The sequence below is a fragment of the Monomorium pharaonis genome, chromosome 9, assembly GCF_013373865.1.
Source record: "Monomorium pharaonis isolate MP-MQ-018 chromosome 9, ASM1337386v2, whole genome shotgun sequence".
In the NCBI taxonomy this organism is placed as follows: domain Eukaryota; kingdom Metazoa; phylum Arthropoda; class Insecta; order Hymenoptera; family Formicidae; genus Monomorium; species Monomorium pharaonis.
The window spans coordinates 13514546-13539141 of record NC_050475.1 but is presented as its reverse complement, the minus strand read 5'-3'; the positions used below and the strand labels follow the sequence as shown (position 1 = coordinate 13539141).

The 24596-nt window shown below is 38.4% G+C and overlaps 1 protein-coding gene across 4 annotated transcripts in view; it reads right to left on the bottom strand.

Moving 5' to 3' along the window:
• Positions 1 to 1149: 1149 nt before the first annotated feature.
• The window catches only part of LOC105839060 (histone-lysine N-methyltransferase 2D), a 32959-nt gene continuing 9512 nt past the window's right edge, over positions 1150 to 24596 (bottom strand). For 3 of the 4 annotated variants that reach the window (XM_012685082.3, XM_012685080.3, XM_012685081.3), the window contains 2 exons: positions 24149 to 24335; positions 23569 to 23774 (listed from right to left, as the gene is read on the bottom strand). In XM_012685082.3, the coding sequence (XP_012540536.1) occupies positions 23616 to 23774; positions 24149 to 24335 (346 nt within the window). In that variant the 3' untranslated portion in view covers positions 23569 to 23615. Of the gene's footprint in view, positions 3681 to 23568; positions 23775 to 24148; positions 24336 to 24596 lie in introns of those variants that run through there. The other variant, XM_036291808.1, reaches the window with a different exon arrangement.

The following is a 24596-nucleotide window of genomic DNA, read 5'->3' as shown; positions in this document are numbered from 1 at the left end:
TCACTATTTTTATAAATTTTTTTATTTTTTAAATTTAGTTAAATTTTCAGACAAAGCTTATAAGGCCATTAATGGTGAATCCAGATTATCGGTACAATACCTTTTTACATTAAACTAGTTTCCCTCCCGGACGTTAATGCTAAAATTGTATTTCACGTGTTACAAGAAAATAAGTTTTTAAATCAGTTAATCCTGAGCAGACTTTTTATCAAAAAACAAAATTTTATGCTTGTTTGATTTCTCAGAAAAAGAAGTGATAGAATCAAACTTTTTTCTGAAATAGCATCAACGGATGCCATTACAGATTCATCTAATATTTTAGAAAATACATTGTCTAATATTAACCCAGCAAACACAAAGTTACATGTAACGTGCTTGTTAGTTGTAATTTCCCACTCAACAATGTAATTGTAATATAACACCTGTGTTATATTACAATTACATTGTTGAGTGGGAAATTACAACTAACAGGAACGTTACATGTAACTTTGTGTTTGCTGGGAAGATTGATTTTGACGAATCAATAAAAAAACAATTAATTGCTACAATTATAGAAGTAGTGAACACGGATGTAGTCCCTTGATGATAACTATTTCGTAAAAGTCAAACTCAAAGATGAACCTGTATATAGATATAGTCCAAGAAGATTTGCTTGGACAGAAAGGGTGCAAATTAGGGAGATGGTAAGCGACTTATTTAAAAAAAAAAAATTTAAAAAAGCGCGTTAGAATATTGTGCCAGAATTGTACCGGTCAAAAAGAAAAATGGCACTCTACGTCTATGCATAGATTTGCGTCCACTTAATAAAAGAGTGTTACGTCCAGGTTAATGGGAATGTTGGGTAGGATCGGGTGATTATATAAGTGTCTTATGAATGAGGAATAAGGAAGGACGTAACGAAACACAACTCCCAAAGGCACCGGCTCAAGGGAAAGTCAAGTGCCTTAGGGGCGAACGCACTTTTTATGGCTAGAAATGTGGATCAGTGTGCCGGAAGACTCACTATAACCCCGATCTCCGAGCCGTGCGTCCATCGGTCCTAATTTAGAGTCAACAATTAAATTGTTATAACTCGGGATTGGACCCGATGCAGTCTTAATCAGGAATGAAAGGGATGGGAGAAGTCATTGAAATTAAAACAACTATCGATTTATCTATTATTGACAAAATCATTTATTAGGTTTAAACATAGCGGCTAATTTGTTGAATGATATACGCTTTTACTATTAACAAAATTATTTATTAAGTTCAAATATAGCTGGTGATTTGTTGAATGATATACGATTTTACTATTGACAAAATTATTTATTAAGTTTAAACATAGCGGGTGATTTGTTGAATGATATACGATTTTACTATTGACAAAATTATTTATTAAGTTCAAATATAGCGGGTGATTTGTTGAATGATATACGATTTTACTATTGACAAAATTATTTATTAAGTTCAAATATAGCGGGTGATTTGTTGAATGATATACGATTTTACTATTGACCAAATTATTTATTAAGTTTAAACATAGCGGGTGATTTGTTGAATGATATACGATTTTACTATTAACAAAATTATTTATTAAGTTTAAACATAGCGGGTGATTTGTTGAATGATATACGATTTTACTATTGACAAAATTATTTATTAAGTTCAAATATAGCGGGTGATTTGTTGAATGATATACGATTTTACTATTGACAAAATTATTTATTAAGTTTAAACATAGCGGGTGATTTGTTGAATGATATACGATTTTACTATTGACAAAATTATTTATTAAGTTTAAACATAGCGGGTGATTTGTTGAATGATATACGATTTTACTATTGACCAAATTACTTATTAAGTTTAAACATAGCAGCTGATTTGTTGAATGATATACGATTTTACGCTTTTCTGATAAATTTTCGTTTAATTGTAATATGTCTATATTTATTTCTGTTGTGTACTAACATTCCGCCGTGTTATCAAACTCTGGTCTATGACTATTTACATACATGTTAATTATCTTAAAATGATTCTACAGCATCTACAATATATTAAATATGCGGTACGTCTTGAGTTCTTAAATAATTTCCTCCAGTGTCACAGTAGAAGAAGGGGAAAAGAAATTATAAAATAAGTCCACTGGGACGGCAAAGAGATCGCGGTAGTACGGTGTGAAAACGAGGATACGGTCTGTGGGAGCGAGAGAGGATACTACAGAAGATAAACAAACAGGGTCGATCGCCTCTGGGATAAGGGCAAACTCACGGTGGAGCAGGAGTAGGGGGTCTTCTTTGAGGGGGAACTGCTCTAATAATTCTATTAACGATTGTTTAGTGCCATTATAATAATAATATTGTGGACGAGGGAGTGAAGGGGGAGGATGTTCGGCTATAAACTCTACATCAGAATTAGAAGAAGGTGAAGCTGGAGGTGACATAAACTCTACATCAGGATTCGAAGGTGAAGGTGAAGGTGGTATTTCTATTATTTCAGGTGAGCTAATAGGTGAATAGTGTAGTGAAAGAGGTAAGGGAGATATTGACCCTCGAGGGGGTGAATCCGCGATTTGTTCTTCGGGTTGCCGAACATGGGGGGCAGCATCTGCGAACCGGGGCAGATGGCCGGACTCTCGAGTGGTTGCCCCGGAATCCGCTAACCGAGACGCCTGGCTGGACTCCCGAAGGTCTGCCTCGGAATCCGCGAACCTGGGTCCTTGGTCGGACTTTCGAGCGGTTGGCTCGGAATCCGTGAACCGGGACGCCTGGTCGGATTCCTGAATGGCAGGATCGGAATCCGCGAGCCTGGATCCCTGGTCGGACTCTCGAGGGCGAAGATCAGAATCCGTGACCCCCGCCGGAAGAGATGAGCCCTTGGGACGCGATGTAGCGTTTTGCGTTTGCGCGAGGGCCCGCCTGATCCTGCCCTCCTCCGTGACCATTTAAAATTTGACCGATTTCGGAGAAAGAAACTTTTCTCCATTACAATTCAGATTTGTTTATTTACTTTATTAATCCGCGAGAAACCAAGACCCGAAAGAAATTTGAGTTTGGAGATTTACTACTTGGCGAGACTGGTTGACTGAGTTGAGCTGATCCGTCTGGGCCGGGGCTGCTGGGACCAGAGAAGAATGAGGCAGGGAGTACTCCGGGTGCACTCACTTCACTAAGTGTTTAGTAGTTGAAATTAGGCACTGAAAATCTTTGGTCAAGTAGTAAGCACTGAGCGTTCGCGGAACGAACTTGTAACCTAGGCGCGACACGAGGGTATGGTTTGAACTAGAAGTCGTAATAAACTGGTGCCGCGATCCTATAAATCGCGGTTTTTATAGAGTGTTTCTAAGGGGCAGGATGGGGGTGTAGGTGACCAAACGAATTTCTTAGTTCTTGGATTGGTAGGTTTCTTTCTAACGCTTCCAAATTTGGAGGTTGCTCATTGGAAAATTCGTCTCATTATCCGTTTAGGTTTCTAGTCATTGGTTCATTTCTTCTAGTTTCCGCCCGAAAGGATTCTAAGTTGTGGTGGGAAAGAGGGGGGTTGGAATTTTCAAATGTCCTTATCTAGGAAAGGGAGAGAAAATTTATGTCTTCCTGTCCGCGCATTTTCCCAGGGTTGATAGGTGCATCTGGTTTCGAAAAAGAAAATTTTATAGCCCTTGGACGCTTTTGAGGTAGTCATGCCCTTTTTTGATAACACTCCATCTGTAATAAAAAAAATGTTATTACCCTTGAAACCAAATGTGCCCTTGCCCCCCCTTTTTGAGAGATCTAGTTTCCATCTGGCGCTTATCTGCGGTCGTAAAAGAAATTCTAGAAATGCTCTTAGTTCGTCAAGGGTAAATATTTAAATTTTACATTCGCCGGGGTCTGACCCCCGCCGAATTTTAATGACTTTTAGTGTCTTGGATTTTTCTGATTATGGGAATCAGATACCCTCACAACGCGGAGATATTTATTTATTTCTTCCTCCGCAACCCTTCGACCGCAGATAAGTTTCGTCTGGCTTACTTAATTCTAAGAGGTCAGCGGATAATAAAAGTGAAGTCCCCGGACGTAACAAGAGTATACAAACAGAAATACCCGTTCCCTGTAATTAAGGACTGTCTCACGAGGATCTCAAATAAAGCAATATTTATTTTATTAAATCTTAAAGACGATTTTTACAATATCAAAATACACCCGAAGCATACGAAATTTTTTGCCTTTGCTACTGTGGATGGGAGTATGAGTACAACAGACTGCCCTTCGGGTACTGCGAAGCACCTGCTAAATTTGAGAAAAGATTGTTGATGATCCTTGATTACAGAGGACAAAATTATCGTTTTTATTGACGATATTTTAATCCCGAACAATATAATAATCGAAAATTTAGAAATTCTAAAACAAGTATTAACCTTGCTTAAGCAACACGATTTTCAAATAAACTATAACAAATGTTCTTTTCCAAAGATGAGGGTCGAATACCTAGGTTATATTTTGTCTCCCACGGGCATTACATTGAGCCCGAGACACACACAGGCAGTGGCCAAATTTCCGATTCCAAGAAAAAGGATAAAGTTTCAAAGATTTTTGGGCCTTGCTAATTATTTTCATAGATTTGTCAAGGATTTTTTAATCAAAGCAAAGCATCTCCAAAACCTTCTGACGAAAGATGCTAAATTTATCTTTAATAAAGAATGTTGATCAGCATTTAAGCTAATCAAAAATTAACTGCTCTTCTTAATTTGTATTTGTACAACCATAATTTTGAAACCGAGCTACACACAGACGCTAGTGCGGTAGCAGTCGCTGGCATACTTTTATAAAAACAATCTTCCGGTTTATGGGCTCCCATTTCATACTACAGCCAGTCAACTAATAAAGCTGAGATGAACTATCACTCTTTTGAGCTCGAAATGCTCGCTATAGTTAAATCCATACAAAGATTTCATATTTACTTATACGGGTTAAACTTCACTATAGTAACAGATTGTAATGTTCTTGTTTTCGCTTTGAACAAAGTTAATGTAAATCCTAGAATTTCTGGATAGATTTTAAATCTACAAAATTACTCTTTTAAAGTTAAACACAGAAATGGTAATCATATGGGCCACGTTGATGCCTTACTTAAGCGTAGTTTCATATGCAGCCTTACTTAAGAGTAGTTTCATACGCAGACTCTCTATCCTTAGAAAAACAATTACAATATGTTTAGTTGCAAGACCCTAAGCTTACAAATTTAGCTGAAAATTTAACGCAAAAAGACCATGATGATTACGAGCTTTTCGATGGATTCGTCTATAGAAAAGGTACAGAGACTCCTCGTTTCGTGGTCCCAAATGGTGCATAGTATAATAAAGGCATCACGATGACATGGCTCACTGTAGCCTCGATAAAACTGTTTATGGAATATGCGCGCATTATTGGTTTCCCTCGCATAAGAGAAGAGTCAAGAATTATATTGATAACTGCGTGGTTTGCTTAATGAATAATGCATCAACAAATTCTAGAGAGGGTGATTTACAAATCACGGAAACACCGTCCTTTCCCTACAAGATAGTCCATGTAGACCACTATGGTCCTCTTAAAGAATCCTCAGATGGATCAAAGCATATTCTCATTTTAATAGATGCCTTTACCAGATTCACCAATCTTTGTACGGTCAAATCTACTAGTTCCAAAAAAACGATCAAAAATTTATCGTATATTTTTAACAACAGAGGAAACCCGTCATGCTAGTCTCGGATAGAGGTACAGCATTTACCTCGTTAGAATTTTTAAAATTCATAACTTCGCGAAACATAAAACATCGTTTAGTGGCAGTCGCGACCCTTTGGGCAAATGGACTTATCAAAAGAGTGAATAGATTTCTGAAGTTATCCCTCAAAAAAGTAGTGGAAAATTAATTAAATTGAAATAACCACATTGACAAAATTCGTGATAAATCTACAACAAATATGTATGCATTAACATAAAGTATTCATGGATCATCACAAAGCATTAGGATGCGTACGATCTTCAAAGTCAAGCAACATCGGGAGTGGTTGACACTTGGATAGGTGACCGTTTTTTCGGGCGCAGAAATTAAACATTCTCTAACAGGTACTGTGGCTTGGCTAAAACATGTATAGTCTTCTCACCTTTACAAAATTATCGTAGAAATTTATAATGGTAGATTGGTGAGGTTACGTTGAATTTATCAAAATTATTTAATAATGCAATCAATTTTTTGCTTTTGTTATAAATATGTTTAGTAAATATTTAAAAAATCATTTACCAAATGTCAAAAAAACATTTTCTTAAATTTTAAAACAAATATTTATTAAATGTTAAAAAAATATTTGCCCAAACATTTAAAAAAACGTTTTTCTAATTAAAAAAATAGAACTTATCTCATTATTTTTAACGTTTTTAGAAATGTTTTTTTTTAATGTTTTTTAAATATTATTGAAAACATTTTTTAAACATAGTTTTGCTGATTGAGAACACGTATCACTCGGCCTTGAAATCGACACCGGAAAAACTTCTTTTCGGATATAACCAAAGAAGTCACGCGGATTTGAGACTGACTCAACTTCTTCATAAAATCGCTAACGAAGAATTAAACTTAGAAAAAGAAAAAGACGTAGCACGAATGATTACCGTCAAAGCTACGAACAAAATAAAAAATTATAATAAACTACATTATGATAAAAAACACAAGAAACCGACTCTTTACAAGCCAGGTGATTACTTATCAAGAACTATTTTTCAGAGTGGATATAATTTGCCCATGTTCGAAATAACCACGCGTAAATTTGACCACGTTCGAAATGGCCACGTTCGGAATGGTCACGTTCGGAATGGCAATGTTTGAAACGGCCACGTTCGAAATAGCCACGTATGTTTTACTTGAGCATGCGCAACGGTCATATCTTTATGCTTCTTGGCCACAAGCGCATGCACTGTCTAACACAAGCTATGCAAAAAATGCGTAAATATCAAATATCTACATACGTATTTTAACGAGCATTTTGTTTTGCGTGGAAAGTCGCAAATCCATGTGGTGCAGAGAATGCTTTGCACACACACACACACACGCGTGCGCACGCACACACGGGTAGTTTAAGAGTGAGCCTTCGGCCGCCCTCCCGCACCCATCCCGTCAAATTCGCTAACCCATGTACATTGTATTGGAAATCTGCAACACATGTGAACTTTACATTGTTTGCAATGTACATGGGTTAGCACGCGTTTTTTGCATGGCTTGTGCTAGACAAAGCATGCGCTTGTGTCCAAGAAGCATGAAAGTATGACCGCTGCGCATGCTCAAGTAAAACATAAGTGGCCATTTCGGACGTGGCCGTAACAAACGTGCTCATTTCAAACGTGACCGTTTCGAAAGTAGCCATTACGTACGTGGTCGTTTCGAACGTGGCCATTCTAAACGTGGTTATTCTGAACGTGGCCGTTTCGAACGTGGCCATTCCGGACGTGGCCGTTTCGGACGTGGTCGTTTCAAACGTGGGCAAATTAAACTCCGTGCAATATATCAATATATCCCGAGTGAGTCCCAGATGCGCACAGTACTAACGGACACAGCAGGCTAAGTGAAACGGACACAGTAACAAACGGACACAGTAATAAACAGACACAGTAACAAATGGACACAGTAATAAACGGATACAGTAACAAACGGACATAGACCAAATACGCACAGATCAAACGGACACAGTTACAAACGTACACAGTAATAAACGGATACAGTAACAAACGGACATAGACCAAATACGCACAGATCAAACAAACACAGTAACAAACGTACACAGTAATAAACGGACACAGTAACAAACGGACACAGATCAAATGCGCACAGACCAAACGGACACAGTAACAATCGGACACAGTAATAAACAGACACAGTAACAAACGGACGCAGTAACAAACGGACACAGACCAAATGCGCACAGATCAAATGCGCACAGACCAAATGCGCACAGATCAAATGCGCACAGACCAAATGCGCACAGACCAAATGCGCACGGACCAAATGCGCACAGTGTGAAACGGAAACAGTCGCAAACTCATGTAGTGCAGAATACTTTGCATACACATACACACACACACACACGCAAACACGGGGGGTGCAAGGAGGGGCTTCGCTCCCCCCTCCGGCATCCACCCCGTCGGTAGGTGTGCCCTGAGAAGTCGCAACCCATGTGGTAAGTTCGTGTGCATTTGGTCCGTGCGCATTTGGTCTGTGTCCATTTGTTACTGTGTCCGTTTGTTACTGTGTCCGTTTATTACTGTGTCCGTTTGTTACTGTGTCCATTTATTACTGTGTCCGTTTATTACTGTGTCCGTTTGTTACTGTGTCCGTTTGCTCTGTACGCATTTGGTCTGTGTCCGTTTCGCATTGTGTCCGTTTGTTACTGTGTCCGTTTGATCTGTGTCCGTTTTGCACTGTGTCTGTTTGTTACTGTGTCCGTTTGGTCTGTGTCCGTTTGTTATTGTGTCCGTTTCACTCAGCCTGCTGTGTCCGTTTATTACTGTGCGCATCTGAGACTCACTCAAAGCGTCAGGGCCGGCGGAAATTGTCCGTACCGGCGAAAAACCAGAAGCTCCTCCGAGGGGTTGCTCCATACTATGTGCTGGAGTACGTTCCCGCGTACCATCCATCACCGCTTGTATTGTCACCTGAAGCTGCTTCATAATGAACTGTTGCTGTTGCAACTGTACGGTCACAGCCTCTACTACTTTCTGCAATCCCTTTAATAACCTAGTATTTCTTGCTTCTTCCGTCGGCCTCTTAGGCTCCGGCGGCTCCCACGCCAAAAGGGATGGCTGCTCGTCCGACTCTGCCTGCCCCGCCGACTTTGCCGTGACCTGCCAAATGGTCTATAATCATATCGACGATCGAGCCCTTCCGGCCCGAGCCTGTTAGCTTGAGCCTCTAGGCTTCCTTCTTCAGCTGCTCGAGGGTCATGCCCTCCAGTCTTTCCCGTTGGGCTTCCATTCCGCACGGGTACTTTACTCACTCTCCCGCACACGTGTTTTCGCCCGCGTCGTAGATCCTACTTCTGAAGAAAAGGCTGTAAGGAGGGACATTGCGGTACCCTCTTACGTTGCTTAAAAAAGGATGGATCGACTAGGGATAAGCGATTGTACCGGGATATAGAGATAAGATTCTTATTTCACGTCACCGTAACTTTATTTTTCGCGCTTGACTTCGTGGTCGGTTTCGCGCTACGATACAAGTCGGGGTCACGCGAACACCACGTGATCCTATACGACCGTTGAACTTGACAAATTCCGCGCACTTCACTCGTGCGTGTATAACCGCGGACCGTAACGAGTAGAGCTCCGGCAACTCCCAAGAGTTCAGATTTTTGCCCCGTCTGAACTTTGCGTACTCCGTACTTTTCGCCCCGGCCGGCTACTCCGAAACGATTTACTCCGCTCGCTTTGATTGCGAATTTGAGAGTGTTGCACGCCGTGCGCAAACGCCACGCGTACCCTGGCGGCCGCTCTTCGCCAGCGCTGCCAATGCTATCTGCCAAGATACCGGCATCCGCAGGCTGACAACCTGCCTATCTTAACTGGCGAATATTCCCTAACGAATATTCCCCAAGATTCTTATACCGCAAACTTGTACACCGCAAAGTTGTACACCGCAAACTTGCACACCGCAAACTTGTACACCGCAAAGTTGTACACCGCAAACTTGTACACCGCAATGTTGTGCGTGCGTGCGTGCGTGCGTGCGTGCGTGCGTGCGTGCGTGCGTGCGTGCGTGCGTGCGTGCGTGCGTGCGTGCGTGCGTGCGTGCGTGCGTGCGTGCGTGCGTGCGTGCGTGCGTGCGTGCGTGCGTGCGTGCGTGCGTGCGTGCGTGCGTGCGTGCGTGCGTGCGTGCGTGCGTGCGTGCGTGCGTGCGTGCGTGCGTGCGTGCGTGCGTGCGTGCGTGCGTGCGTGCGTGCGTGCGTGCGTGCGTGCGTGCGTGCGTGCGTGCGTGCGTGCGTGCGTGCGTGCGTGCGTGCGTGTGTGTGTGTGTGCAAGAACCATTCTCTGCACCACATGAATTTGCGACTTTCCACCCAAAACTTTGTGGTGTACAACTTTGCGGTGTACAAGTTGCGGTGTACAAAGTTGCGGTGTACAAGTTTGCGGTGTACAAGTTTTGTTTTTGCGGCTATATCCGTTATACACAGTCAACGGGTTAAAATATCGAAATTAAGAAGTTTGGCCATTCGAAATAAATCACGTGTTATTGAAAACATATACCAAGAAAGTCTTACGTCAAAATACATGAAAAAATACATAATTTATATTGCAACAAAATATTTTCTGGATGGAATTTGAGCATAACTTCGCCAAAAACTGTCACCTTGCAATCGGCATTAATTTATAAGGAACTAGAAGAATTGTTACCCGAAACATGACAGCATGTACGTTTACGCTGGTTTGCCAAGTGTTTGTTAATTACGCAACTTGCCATAACATCTATTGTTATATTTATGATTTGCGATGCTGATGCACTCGTTTGGACGCTATCAAGAAGCACCCCCAACCATTTCGATTATGATTGTACCAGTAGTCATTATCACCATGATTCACATCTTTCCAACGATTATCTCCTATGTAGTAAGTAGTCTAAATTTTCTACTGTTTCTATTTGTTAAATTATTTAATAGTTAATATTATAATATAGTATTATAATATTAACATTTTTATTTTTAGATAATTATAACATTAATATTTTTAGGTGTCGCTAGAATGCTACAGTAACAGACGCACGGAACTTTACATAACAATTGTCAAAAGTTACACAGTTGCCGCGATCATTGGTACTTTACGTCCTGGATAATTAACAGTATGTCATATTGCTGGCAAACACACTTAGGAGAGAAGATCTGTCGGCTTATCATAATGGACTTCATTGGTTCGCTACTCGGAGCATGTTTACATTTTATACGTTCCATGTTATACAAAGGATTTTGGACAAAATTCGGCAGACCGAAATTTTATATCTCTCACAACATGGCCGGAATTCATAGTCGAATCTTATTCAAGTTCCAGCTTAAGCACGATCTTGAGACGTCAATGCTGTTATTTCATTGGTTAAGTAAGTCTCAAGTCGGCTCGAAGCTAGACTTAAGACAATGCTTGAGCTTAAGATCGGTCTATGAATCCAGTCCATATTAAATCTGAAACAATCAGGCGCTCTTATGGATGGGATTTTATTTTAGTCTACTAATATCCGTTACGATTGATAAAATTAATTTTTAGGTTTTACGTGAAAAAATACGAACTGAAAAGAAGCAAGGCATTTGTATAACCTAATATAACCTATCCTAATATAATCATTTATAATGAATTATACATACACACACACACACACACACACACACAATTGTATCTCTTTTAGTATTACATTACTTCATATACTTTATACTCTTTCGTGTATTTATTACGTGTATTTATTACATACATTATATATTGTGACGTGGCAGTTTCGCTGTCACGATAAGCAGCCAGGCCCGGATTAAGGGGGGGGCTAAGGGGGGCTATAGCCCCGGGCCTCGTTTGTTAGAGGGCCTCACTCGAGCTATTCAAAAATATCTTTCAACTAACTGAAAATATTTTTTAAACGCTAATGCGAGATTCTTTAAAAGATTCGTTATAATTTTTTTTTCTTGAAGGGCATACTTGTGTTGTATTAGATTTTATTTTAAGAAATCCATTGCATAAACATAAATTTTCTGTTAAAAATGAAACAATCTATCAAAGAAAATATATAAACGTGTAAAAATAGAATAATCACTTTATGTATTAAATTATATTAACTACAACAATACTCATTGCACAAAACAGTTTTTAAATAATATAAAAAATATTTACTTTTACTAAAAATAATTTATGTTACAAAAAACAGACTTTTTAACTCTGTAGCATTTCAAATTTCTCATTATCAATAAGCCGTTATTATCTTTAATAGATTTCCTTTTTATAAAATTTTAATGAAACGGTCACTAGAAGCAAATGACACCTTAAAACAGTATTATCAAAAAGCATGGTAGTGCTTCGCGCCAAGTGTACGCGCTGCCTCTTTTACGCGAGACGTCGTTTGTTCCAACAAACGAAAAGCGCAATAGCGCTATGCGTGAAAGCGCGTGTCGCTGGTAACAGCGCTATATGTGTCTTAGCACGTATCGCTGTGCCAGTTGATGCTCGTTTTGATTCCCGGAGAAGAGATCACACGAGATTCTTTGGTTTTAATAGTGATATATTCGCTCAAGCGAGAAGTGTGCAGTGCATATTATTCTGAGTTTTATTTCTTTTATATGACAAAATATTATTAATATAATCGAGTAATAAGCAATTGTGAGCTGTGACAATTTTATATGTAAAATTTCAAAATGTCGAGAAGATTTGAGAGTGGAGCTCAAAAAAGGAAGTTGAGAAAAGAGAGAGAAAATTTTCAAAATAAACTTCCGAAATTGACAGAATATTTTTCATCAAATCAATTAAACTCTCAATCAAATGAGCAAAGACATGCCCAAAGTGACTCTCAATCAAATGAGCAAAGACATGCCCAAAGTGTAGATTATGAAAAGAAAAGTACCGAAAACTATTCTACTTGTAAGACTGAAAACGAAGATATCGCAAATAAAAAAAATCTTAATGTTTACTTGCATACTGAAGATACATATCAGAGTAATAAAGATCGCATTGAAAATGATGTTTATGATAGCGAAAACGAAGTTTCAATTGAAGCTAGTCATACAAATAAAACTGAAAGTTTATCAGTCATAACGACGGAAACAAATGCAGGTATATTTTCACAATTTTATAATTATTCTTAGGATAGACAGAACAACAAAATTATATATTTTTATATTTAAAAAAAATTATTTTTCTTGGAAAAATATAACCAATCTGTAAGTGTACATTTAATTACATGTATAATTTATCATCGTTATTGTCGTGATCTAATATCGATTAATAGATTCATATTTTAGCTTGTAAAATTGATATACGTCATGCTTTCAAACAATCAATGGTTCATTCAATGTCACATATTTACGTAGTCTGCGAAAAAAATCCTTTAATCCTATAGGATATGAAAAACATTATTATGATTAACATAAGTTTTATATCTTTTTGTATCCAACATTTTAGCAGGAACACGGGTTTTGTTTAAAGTATTCATTTTTAAAAATTTGTTTCGTCTAAAGTATTTTTATTTTTACTTTTAGATGTGTTACAAAAAGATCCTGCTTTATGGCCACTAAAATTAAACGAAAATCAGCGTGAAAAATATATAAATGCAGGATACTCGATTTTCCAGAATAAGAATTCTACTTTTAAGTCTTCAAAACGAGAGTACTTAAAACAAAATAGATATTTTTCTCCTAAGTATTTTGAAAGAGAATTGAAAAATGGCGAACGATGTAATCGAAAATGGTTGATGTTTTCTGAATCCACTGGAAAAGTATTTTGCTATGTTTGTAAGCTGTTTTCAAAGGATCATGACAACACGTTTGTGAAGAATGGATTCTCTAATTGGAAAAAAGCCGACGAAACGATTTGCAATCATGAAAATAGTAAAGAGCATAATCGATGTACGGTAGATTGGATTAATTTTATACAAAAAGATGCACACGTCGATAAAGATATGATTAATAAAATGCAATCCGAAATTAAATATTGGACGGAAGTATTAAAAAGAATTCTTGCCGCTATTCGATTTTTATCTGAAAGAGGTCTTTCATTTCGTGGTACTAATGAAGTGATTGGATCATCAAATAATGGTAATTATTTAGGCGTATTAGAATTGATTGGTGAATTTGATCCTTTTTTAAAACAGCATATAAATATGTATGCAAATAAAGGTAGAGGAAATGTTTCCTACTTATCAAAAACTATTTGCGAAGAATTTATTGAATTAATGTCTAGAAAGATTCTAACGCAGATTAAAAATGAGATTAAAGAATCTAAGTATTGGGGACTCATTGTCGATTCTACTCCAGACATTTCGCACGTAGATCAACTATCTGTGATATTTCGATATTATTTCAATGATCATATTCATGAACGATTCTTTTGTTTCCTACAAATTACAAGCCATAAAGGCAAATCATTGAGTACCGAAATATTACAGTTACTTGAAGAACATGATATAAATATAGCTGATTGTCGTGCACAAACGTATGATAATGCTAGTAATATGTCTGGCAAATACTCCGGCCTGCAAGCATGTTTAAAAGAACAAAATAAATTAGCATTCTACGTTCCTTGTGTTGCTCATTCTTTAAACTTGGTCGGAGAACGTAGCGTCGATGAATGCATTCATTCTAAAAATTATTTTGGTCTTTTGCAACGATTGTATTCGTTTTTTGGCGCTTCAACGCATAGATGGAATGTTCTAGAAAATCAAAATAACTCAAAACTGACAAGTTTATCAGTTACCCGATGGTCGTGTAGAGCTGATGCTTCTAAAGATTTGATTGAAAATTTCGACGGAATTTATAAAGCTTTGTCTTCCATAGCGGAAGATAAAGATCAAAAATCGGATACTCGACACGAAGCTACATCTTTATTAAACAGTATGATCAAACTTGAAAATGTATTTATGGCTGTGTTTTGGCATCGTATTCTCAATCGATTTAATACCGTTAGTCAGTTTCTTCAACAAGTTGAAATAGATTTGAACACAGCTAGTAACATGCTTTTTTCACTGATCGAATTTGTGAAAAATTTGCGAGATAAATTTTCAAAACTAGAAAGTGAATCAAAAGACCTTAGTAAATTTGTCAATCAAGAATATTCTGACGCGGATAAAAGAAGAAAAGCAAAAAAGTTATGCGACGGTGTGAAAGAAATGGAAACATTTGAAAAATCTGATAAATTCCGAATCGAAACGTTTTACGCGATCATCGATAAACTTGTAAGTGAACTACAGAAACGGAGCGAAGCTTATAGCCAAATAACAGGGTTGTTTGGCTTTCTCACAAAACTATTAATTATTAGCCTTGATGAGATGCAAGTAAGTGCTAAAAACCTTATAAAAGTTTATTCTCAAGACTTGGAAGAACAATTGATTCATGAATTGGAACAATTCATATTGCTGCTAAAACTACAACCTAAAGGTTTTTTTTCAAATCAATATGGAAAAAGTAACAATCTATTAAATCCCTTAAAAGTTTTGAATTGGATAATTAATAGCGGTATGGTCGATGTTTTCCCAAATGTTTGCATTGCATATAGATTATTTTTGACTACTCCCGTCGCAAATTGTGAGGCCGAAAGGTCATTTTCAGTTTTAAAAAGAATAAAAAATGTGTATAGATCAACAATGCTTGATAGCCGTCTATCATCTTTGACGAGATTAGCTATCGAAACCGAATTGTTGAGAACTTTGGATTTCGACGACATTATTAAAGAGTTCGCGGAAAAAAAATGTCGAAAGAAACATTTTTAAATAAACAAAATGTAATTAAAATTAGATTTTTTATTAGATTTTTATTTTATTGTTAGCATTTATTTGTATAAAAACTTTATGAAAAAAAATAATTTGTATATCTTTTCTATAAAATCCCTCCCCCCTCCGCTTTTTCGTCAAAGGGCCTCCATGAAGTCAATAGTCTCGGGCCTCAAAATACCTTAATCCGGCCCTGTAAGCAGCGTCCCTCCCCCGTCACAGGCAGCGAGTTTGCGCCGGGCGGAGAAGCGATAGCGAATCGAGAAATCTCCCGGGAGAATGGCGACGAATATAGTATAAGTAGCTTAAATATTTTGCGTTTCTTTCCGGTAACTCGGCAAGCACCTCACCGCATCAACAGCCGGAATTTCAAGGGAGAGGCAGCGGCAAGTGCGGAAGGAGGAACGCGCCCGAAGGATTCCGCCAAGCCGCCTGGCAACGGCCGACAGCGGGGGACCGCCGGGAAGTGCCGGAGGTTGCCGGCGGAAAAATCTTGTCTTCGCGGAGGGGCCCGTGGGGCACCCGAAAGATTAACAGCGCTCATGGTCCTGCGGGCGTAGGACAGCTTGCCCTGCAGTGATTGGGGTAGCGAGATGCGCGAGGACGAGCGCGCAACCCTTGGTGGGAGGGTTCGCGGCATGGATCGCAAATCGGCCGCGATCCCCCGTGCTTTTGCGTGCAGTCTGTAGAGACATTTGTAGCGTCCCGACTTACTCCATTGTTATCGATTGGTGATCGAGCCCGTCCTCAGAATCGAGGGGCGATTGTCGGTGCCGGAGGGCGAACCCGTGTCAGGTAGCCTGGTGCCGAGAGGACCGCAGCCGGTGACAGAGAGGCCGTAGAAACCGGGAGACGTATTGGTGAGGTGGTCCTGCTATTTAGCTGTGATCGCGTTTGTGAAGCCACTGGCTGGCGAGCCACCCTATTCTCGTTCTGGGTCCGACTCGCGTTCGTGTTAGTGTTGCGTCAACCGCGGGGCGGCTTCGCGTTTCGGTAAATTGTCGGACTCAAGCGAGAGGGGCGGTATCGCGTCGTGTATCGTGGCCTCGGAGAAGAGAGGATTTCGGTCGCGATTCTCCCAGGAAGCAGTAACCGCGTGCGCCGCGCGCCGCAAAGCCCTCGCCCGTGCGGGAGCGTCCCAGATGCGCACAGTAATAAACGGACACAGCAGGCTAAGTGAAACGGACACAGTAACAAACGGACACAGACCAAACGGACACAGTAACAAACGGATAGAGACCAAATGCGCATAGAGCGAAACGGACACAGTGCGAAACGGACACAGATCAAATGCGCACGGATCAAATGCACACGGACCAAATGCGCACACTGCACATGCGCACACTGCACGTGCGCACGGACCAAATGCAATCCATGTACATTGCAAGCAGAGTAAAGTCCACATAGGTTAGCGACTTGGACGGGGTGGGTGCAGGAGGGGGGCCGAAGGCTCCTCTTGCATCCCCCCCCTGTGTGTGTGTGTGTGTGTGTGTGTGTGTGTGTGTGTGTGTGTGTGTGTGTGTGTGTGTGTGTGTGTGTGTGTGTGTGTGTGTGTGTGTGTGTGTGTGTGTGTGTGTGTGTGTGTGTGTGTGTGTGTGTGTGTGTGTGTGTGTGTGTGTGTGTGTGTGTGTGTGTGTGTGTGTGTGTGTGTGTGTGTGTGTGTGTGTGTGTGTGTGTGTGTGTGTGTGTGTGCGCGCGTGCAAAGCATTCACTGCATCACATGGGTTTGCGACTTTCCGTGTATGCATTTGGTCCGTGCGCATGTGCAGTGTGCGCATTTGGTCTGTGTCCGTTTCGCACTGTGTCCATTTCGCTCTGTGCGCATTTGGTCTGTGTCCGTTTCGCTCTGTGCGCATTTGGTCTGTGTCCGTTTGTTACTGTGTCCGTTTCGCACTGTGTCCGTTTGTTACTGTGTCCGTTTATTACTGTGTCCGTTTGGTCTGTGTCCGTTTGTTACTGTGTCCGTTTCACTCAGTTTGCTGTGACCGTTTATTACTGTGCGCATCTGGGACTCACTCGCCCGTGCGAACCGCATAGCGCCGCGTGGGAAATATAGTCCCCGCGGATATCGTGCGTGTGCGTCGCGAAGCGTGAGTAATTTAATATGTTGAAGTCGGTTTCAGGAAGGGTAAGCGTCGTGGGCCGGATATCGTGGTCGCGATCTATGGTTGTCGGCACATCACGCCCGCCCGAAAAAGTGTATCGCGCAAGTGGAAGGTTGTGCCCGCGCGCTGCCGGATTAGCGAGGTCGGTGAGTCGACGCACACATGCGCCCGTATCGTTCGGTGCGTGATATCGTCCTTTACGTCGCGGTTCATAGACTTTTATTTTCCGTTCTTATGTAAATTTTCCTTTCTTTAAATAAATTTTCTTTTGTTACTATTATTCGCAGCGTTTGCTTTGTTGTTGCGCTCCGCGCTCTCGCGTAGCGTGTGCCCCTTTCCTTGACCCTGCCCCTTTACCGTTAGGAGAGCTAGCCGTCTTTTCGCGCGTGAATTCTGGAACAGGCTATTGTAGTGAATCTCGCGAATCGACATGTCAAACATGTCTGGCGCCCAACCTGGTCATTTTGTGTCGCCGAGATTCGCATGCAAGAAGTTAAACGGGTGTTCCCGGATGACGGTATTTTTCCGTCGCTCCGGTTTATCGTCGTTGTCGCTACTTTTTTTTGCTCGCGACTTTCCCCCGCGCGGAGGAAAAAGTCGTGACAATATAAATAATAAAATATTTTATTATTTTTGTAACAATATATTGTGTCACTATTTCTTTTTCTTTAAATAAACAGTATTTAAGAAATTTTAATGAATGTATTGTGACGTGGCAGTTCCGCTGTCACGACAAGCAGCGTCCCTCTCCCGTCACAGGCTGCGAGTTCGCGCCGGACGGAGAAGCGAGAGCGAATCGGGAAATCTCCCGGGGGAATTGCGACGAATATAAAGTAAATAGGCTAAATATTGTATATTTTTTTCGGTAACTCGGCGAGCACCTCACCGCACCAACAGCCAGGAGTTCGAAGAAAAGGCAGCGGCAAGTGCGGAAGGAGGGGCACGCCCGGAGGATTCCGCAAATACGGCCAAAAGCAAGTGACCGCCGAAGGGGGCGGGGCGCGAGCGAGCGCACCAAGCACCGGGAAAGCTGGAGCCATCGTACGGAAATCGGCGCCCCGGCTGACAACCGGATAACGGCGAGCACCTTGGAGGTGGCGCGCGGGCCTGGAGGCCGAGGCCGCGGAACTCCCTCGCGGGATGCGGGACCCTCCCGTGAGAATTGAAAGGCAGCAGGGATCGTCGAGAGGCGCCGGAGGTTGCCGGCGGAAAAATTCTATCTTCGCGGGGGGCTCGTAGAGCACTGCTCGTCCTGCAGTGATTGGATCAACGGGATGCGCGAAAACTGGCGCGCAGCCTTTAGTGGGGGCTCGCGACATTGATCGCGGATCGACCGCGATTCCCCGTGCTTTTGCGTGCGTACTGTTAAATGTACTACTTGCGGTTTCCCTATCGGTTCATTGAGCGTTATCGGTTTCGACGATCGAGCCCGCCAAGGAGTGCGAGGAGAGAGAACGTGGTGCTCGAAAGACGGCAACTGGTGACGAGAAAGTGACGAGCAACTAGGATACGTATCGGTGAGGTGGCCCAGTTGTTTCGTCGCGATCGCGTTTGTAAAGCCACTGGCCGACGGGTCACCCCACTCTCGTTCTGCGTCCGACATCATTTCGTGTTCATGTTGCGTAAGCCGCAGGGCGGCCTCGTGATTTTGGGTAACTTGTCGGACTCAAGCGAGAGAGGCGATATTGCGTCGAGTATCGTGGTCGAAGAGGAGAGCGGATTCCGTGAGCGGTTCTCCCGGGAAGTAGCGACCGCGTGCGCCGCAAAGCCCATGCGAGCCGCATAACGCCGCGTGGGAAACATAGTCCCCGCGGATATCGCTCGCGAGTGTCGAGCCGCGTGAGTAATTTCGTGTGCCAAAATCGATTTCGGGGAAGAAAAGCATAGCGGGCCGAGTATCGCGGTCGCGGTATCTATGGATGCCGGGATTGTCGGCACATCTCGCCCGCCCGAAGCATTGTGTATTGCGCGTGAAGAAGGTCGTGCCCGCGCGCTCGGGGATTAGCGAAACAATCGAGCCAACGTTCACGTGTGTGCGTACCGGTTGGCGCGTGTAAATATCGTCCGCGTTTGGCACGTTAACTTTTTATTTTTCGTTCTTTTATTTATCTTCTCTTTTCGACACTAAACGTTATTTTTCTTATCATTATTCGATTTGTCCGCATTTGATTTTCCCTTGTTGCGTTCCGCGCTCTTGTGTAGCGTATGCCCCTTTCCTCAACTCTGCCCCTCTGCCGTTAGGTGAGCTGGCCGTCTTTTCGCGCGTGAATTAAGGCCATTCTTGGTGAATTTCGTAAGTTGACGTGTCGTCGAGCATGTCTGGCGCCGAATCCGATCGTTCGTGTGCGGCCAAGATTCGCGCGCGGAAAGTTAGGCACGCGGTCGGCAGTATTTTATCGTCGCTTCGGTCTGTCTTCGTTGTCGCTCTCTTTTGCTCACGGCTTCTCCCCGCGCGGAGGAAAAAGTGACAATATATATATTTTTTTTTTATATATATATCTCAGCAAACATATTTTAAGTTATATAACATTGAAGCATTAATTTATTATAACATCTGTTATATTTTATTATATAACTGTTATATATTATTTGTTTACTCGTGTTACATAATGCATGTTATACTTACATAATGTAATATTTATATAACGCAAAATTTATTATTAATATTATATCCAGCAAACATCAAATAACATGTAACATGTAACATATATATATATATATATATATATTCTTATATGTAATTGTTGCAACATATATTGATTTCCCAAGTAACAAGGTGACCTGGACGTTCACTGGACGTCAATAATTCGTCATTTAAGGTCGCGGATGTCATGTTACCAAATTAAGACGTAATAGTAACGTCATTTTTTGACCTATTAATTATACGTCAGTATATTTATCCATCCTATAACGTATTTCCGGCGTCATATTCTTGATTAATTAATAACGTCAGTTAATTGATTATTTTACGACGTATTAATAAGGTTTTATTAATGACTAATTACTGACGTTAACTATAATTCTTTGTAATAATTGACGATTTGACCTCAAATGACGAATTATTGAGGTCTATTTGACATCTTGCTACCTATAACTATTAATCATTATTTAAAGATTGGCTAATAAACAACATTATTAATAATTAATATAATATTTTATATAATTAATACTACCAATATTTAGAATTATCCCAAAGAGCACATAATATTTATGATAAATATTTATTAATATTTATTCTTTCAAAATATTATATAAATATTTTACACATATTTTATATACACAAAGAAAAAAATCTTTATTCAACATATTATTAAAATATAGACTAACTATTTTATATAATATTTATGGTAAATAAAAAATAAAAATTTGTATAAGTAATATTTTGTAATTATTTATAAATATTTCATAAATATTTTTATAATTGATAAATTTTTATGATTTGTCAAATCTAAGACCACAAAAATATTTATAAAATATTTGGATAAATATTTATAAAATATTTAAATAAATATAAATGTTTTACAAATATTTTACAAATATTGCATGCTGTCTGGGGTATAATTTAGCTTTATTAAAAGAACACAGCAAAAACATATTTTTATAAGTTATTCTACATGTTATTTAGCATATGTAAAAATCAGGAAATAATTATAAAATATTTATTTATAAAAATATTAGTTAACTACAAGTTTCATGTTTCTGACATCTATTGAACTGATCTATAACAAATATGTATTCATGAGCATCAAGTGTTCATGGATTATCACAAAGTACTAGGTTGCGCACGATCTTCGAAGTCAAGCAATGTCAGCGGCGGTTCACAGTTGGATGGATGACCGCGGAAGTATCAGTCCCAGATGTGTGACTATGGTGAGATGGTAACGATGCTTGTTGAGAAACAACGTAAATTTTTTTTTTTACATTATAATTATATTATTTCAATATTTTCACAATGCAACATGTTATATATTTATTTCATTACAGTTATGTTTTTAATGTGTCAATAATATTACATATACGTAACTGTTACAATTAAATATAGCTGTTATATAACATTATTGCTTTCTTGAGTGGAAAATTACAAGGAATGAGTATATTACAAATTACAACTCCATTATATAACTTGTTATATTCGATTATACTGAATTATGTAATTGTAGCATAGTTATAAAAGTGTGTTTACTGGGATATATATATAACATATATATATTTTTTATATATTTTATATATATATTTTATATATATATATATATCAAAATACTTACTTATATAATTTTTTTAATGCATTTTCTTCTATACTGAACAGATTTTGAGTGTCTCGTAGGTTTCTTCTAACGTTATTTAAATTTTCTCTTCTCTTTGTTTTCTCTTTCAATATAATTTAATAAAATTATAAACTGCATATTTATATGGTTATTATGCACAGTACGTTATTATCTCGTTTTTTTAACATGAAGAAGCGCAGGAACGATTACGCTGAGCATACAATATAATCTATATAAAAATGTTTAAATAGAGATTACGAAGACATTGGTTCGGACATTCGCGTTCGTGTTCTAAAGTCCTTTTCTCAATTAGACGTTTCGCAAACGTCAGTATTCGATCATATTCGATGTTCGTTCACTGTATGTCCGCGTTTGACAATTAAGCTTATTTTTTAGTCCTGTAGACCTATTCTGTAACTCTTAACGACAGTTTCGATGTCGTCATATTGTCATTGTGCGCATATTATATATAACAAAAAACTGCGCAACGACAATATAATGATACTGTTGTTAAAAGCTACAGAATAGGCCTACTGTAGTGCGATACTGTAACTTGTTAGGAAGTGTCGGTATCATTATACTGTCGTTGCGCAGCTTTTTCACAATATAAAATATCTGCGTAACTGTCGTTATGAGCACATAACGACGAGATAACAAGTTACAGAATCTTGCTACTGCCGGGATATATCGAAACGCAGACAAAATCGTTATAACACACTACGATTATAACGTACGATAACGGTGACGTCGGTTATGATATCAAAAAAGTTATATATGTACAAAAAGCAAACAACAGCGAACAGCAACAAACAGTATGTAATCCGTCCACATCGTGCACGAACTGTCTTTGATGTACCACCTCATGAGGGAATCAATCCAAACGCGAATCGAACGTTTTATTCGCATTCGCTTTGGTACATACATTTGCCGAATGACAATAATGCGAGATGTTCGCGTTCGCTATTCGCTAAGTGTATACCCATCTTTATATTACTTTTTAAATTTAAATACCATAAAATGTTAAAAAAATTAATTTAACATAAAAAAAATAAAGTTTTCATTATTCGATCAATTTCTATTTCGTCTAAGATAAACCACTTTACACCTGAAAAAAAAATCTTTTTTGGAATGCGCACTATAGGGCTTATTTTTTCCTTATTATGTATCATCTGAAGAGTACAATTCTCGCAAGAATTTTTTAAAATATTAAAAAACAAAAGTTATAATTTTTTTATAAAATAATTTTTTACATGTTTTACTTTAATAATTCTTTTTACTATGTTAAAATTAAAAATCTTTTTCGAATACCATTGAGTTATCTCTCCAGAGATTCAATAAATACTCGGAAATTTTTCGATTCCTAATACATCATAGTTTACACATGGCAATAGCAAAAATACACTGGAGTGTTCCACGCCATATAGTATATCAACTTAATTTTTCGTGAAGTGTTGCACACGAGAGTTAAATTAAATTATATATTCATGAGTTTTATTCAATATTATAAATGTTAGTATGCATATTTTTCTTTGTTTATCTTTAATATAATTTTTTAATTTAACGTTTTATCAAAAAATTTATCAAAGTTTCTTTAAGTTGTATTTATATAATATAATTTTATAATATAATATGAATTAAAAAATTTTAATATTTCTAATATTCCTAATCATTTTTATTTAAAAACTTTACGCAAATTGTAAATAAAATAATGTATAGGTGAAACAATACTCTACATATCTGAATTTCATGATTTGAAGGTCATTATTAAGCACATACTTCAGTTAAAATTCCAAATCATGCTTTATTACAAGATATCAGAAAAGTCATGCTACATCTCGACTAAAGTACCATTTTTTAATTTTTTATACTTGAAATCCGGTTCCGGACGTTTGTTAACCCAAGCTTCTGTATCTACTTTACTTAATATGTATTCAGGATCGACGGCAATTTCTTGAAATGTTGACAAGGCTTGATTCTCTTCCGTCTCCTAGTAAAAAAATTCTAATCAAATTTTAATAAAATTTTGATAAAATTTTAATGACATTTTATTAAATTTTATATTTATTTTAGAACATTCTGTAATTTAATAAAAATATTTATTAGTTTTAATAAAAAATTTTTGTTGTAATTTCATAAAAATTTATTATATTTAATAGAAAGTCATATAAATTAATGTAAAGTATCTGTGCTTTTTCATCAAAAATTTATTACAATTTTTATAAAATGTTCTTACTTTTCACTAAATAGTGTTAATAATTTTTTATTAAAACATTTTATTAAAACATTTTCATAAAATTCTTATTAAAATGTCATGTTTACATGTCTATTCTTTATCAAAAAAAATTTCAATAAAACTTTTACCTCGGCAATTTTATTCTTCTTGATTCTCCTTTCACACTCCATACTCTCCAACTTTTCCTGTTCAATTTCTTTTGCAATGGTCAATAATTTTTTCGATGTGCTTAAAAGTTTTATTCCAAAGTTCTTATCTCTTCTCCGTTTTCGTTCATTACAAGAATTAGTCTCGTTGCTCTTTGATTCTATTTTTCTAAAATTTGTTTTTACATATAAAAGAATATAATTTGATATAAGTACAATAAAATTATATAAATGCTTTTTCTGGTGAAAAAATTTTAATAAAATTTGCATAAAATTTCGATACCTAGTTGTATTGTGTTATGTATAATTTTTGGAACATTTTGATCAGTAATTTATTTAAAAAATTCATTAGTTTTAATAAAATGTCATAAATTTGTTATTAAAGATATCTACAGATATTATCTGTTTCACCGAAGCGATTTTCTGACGG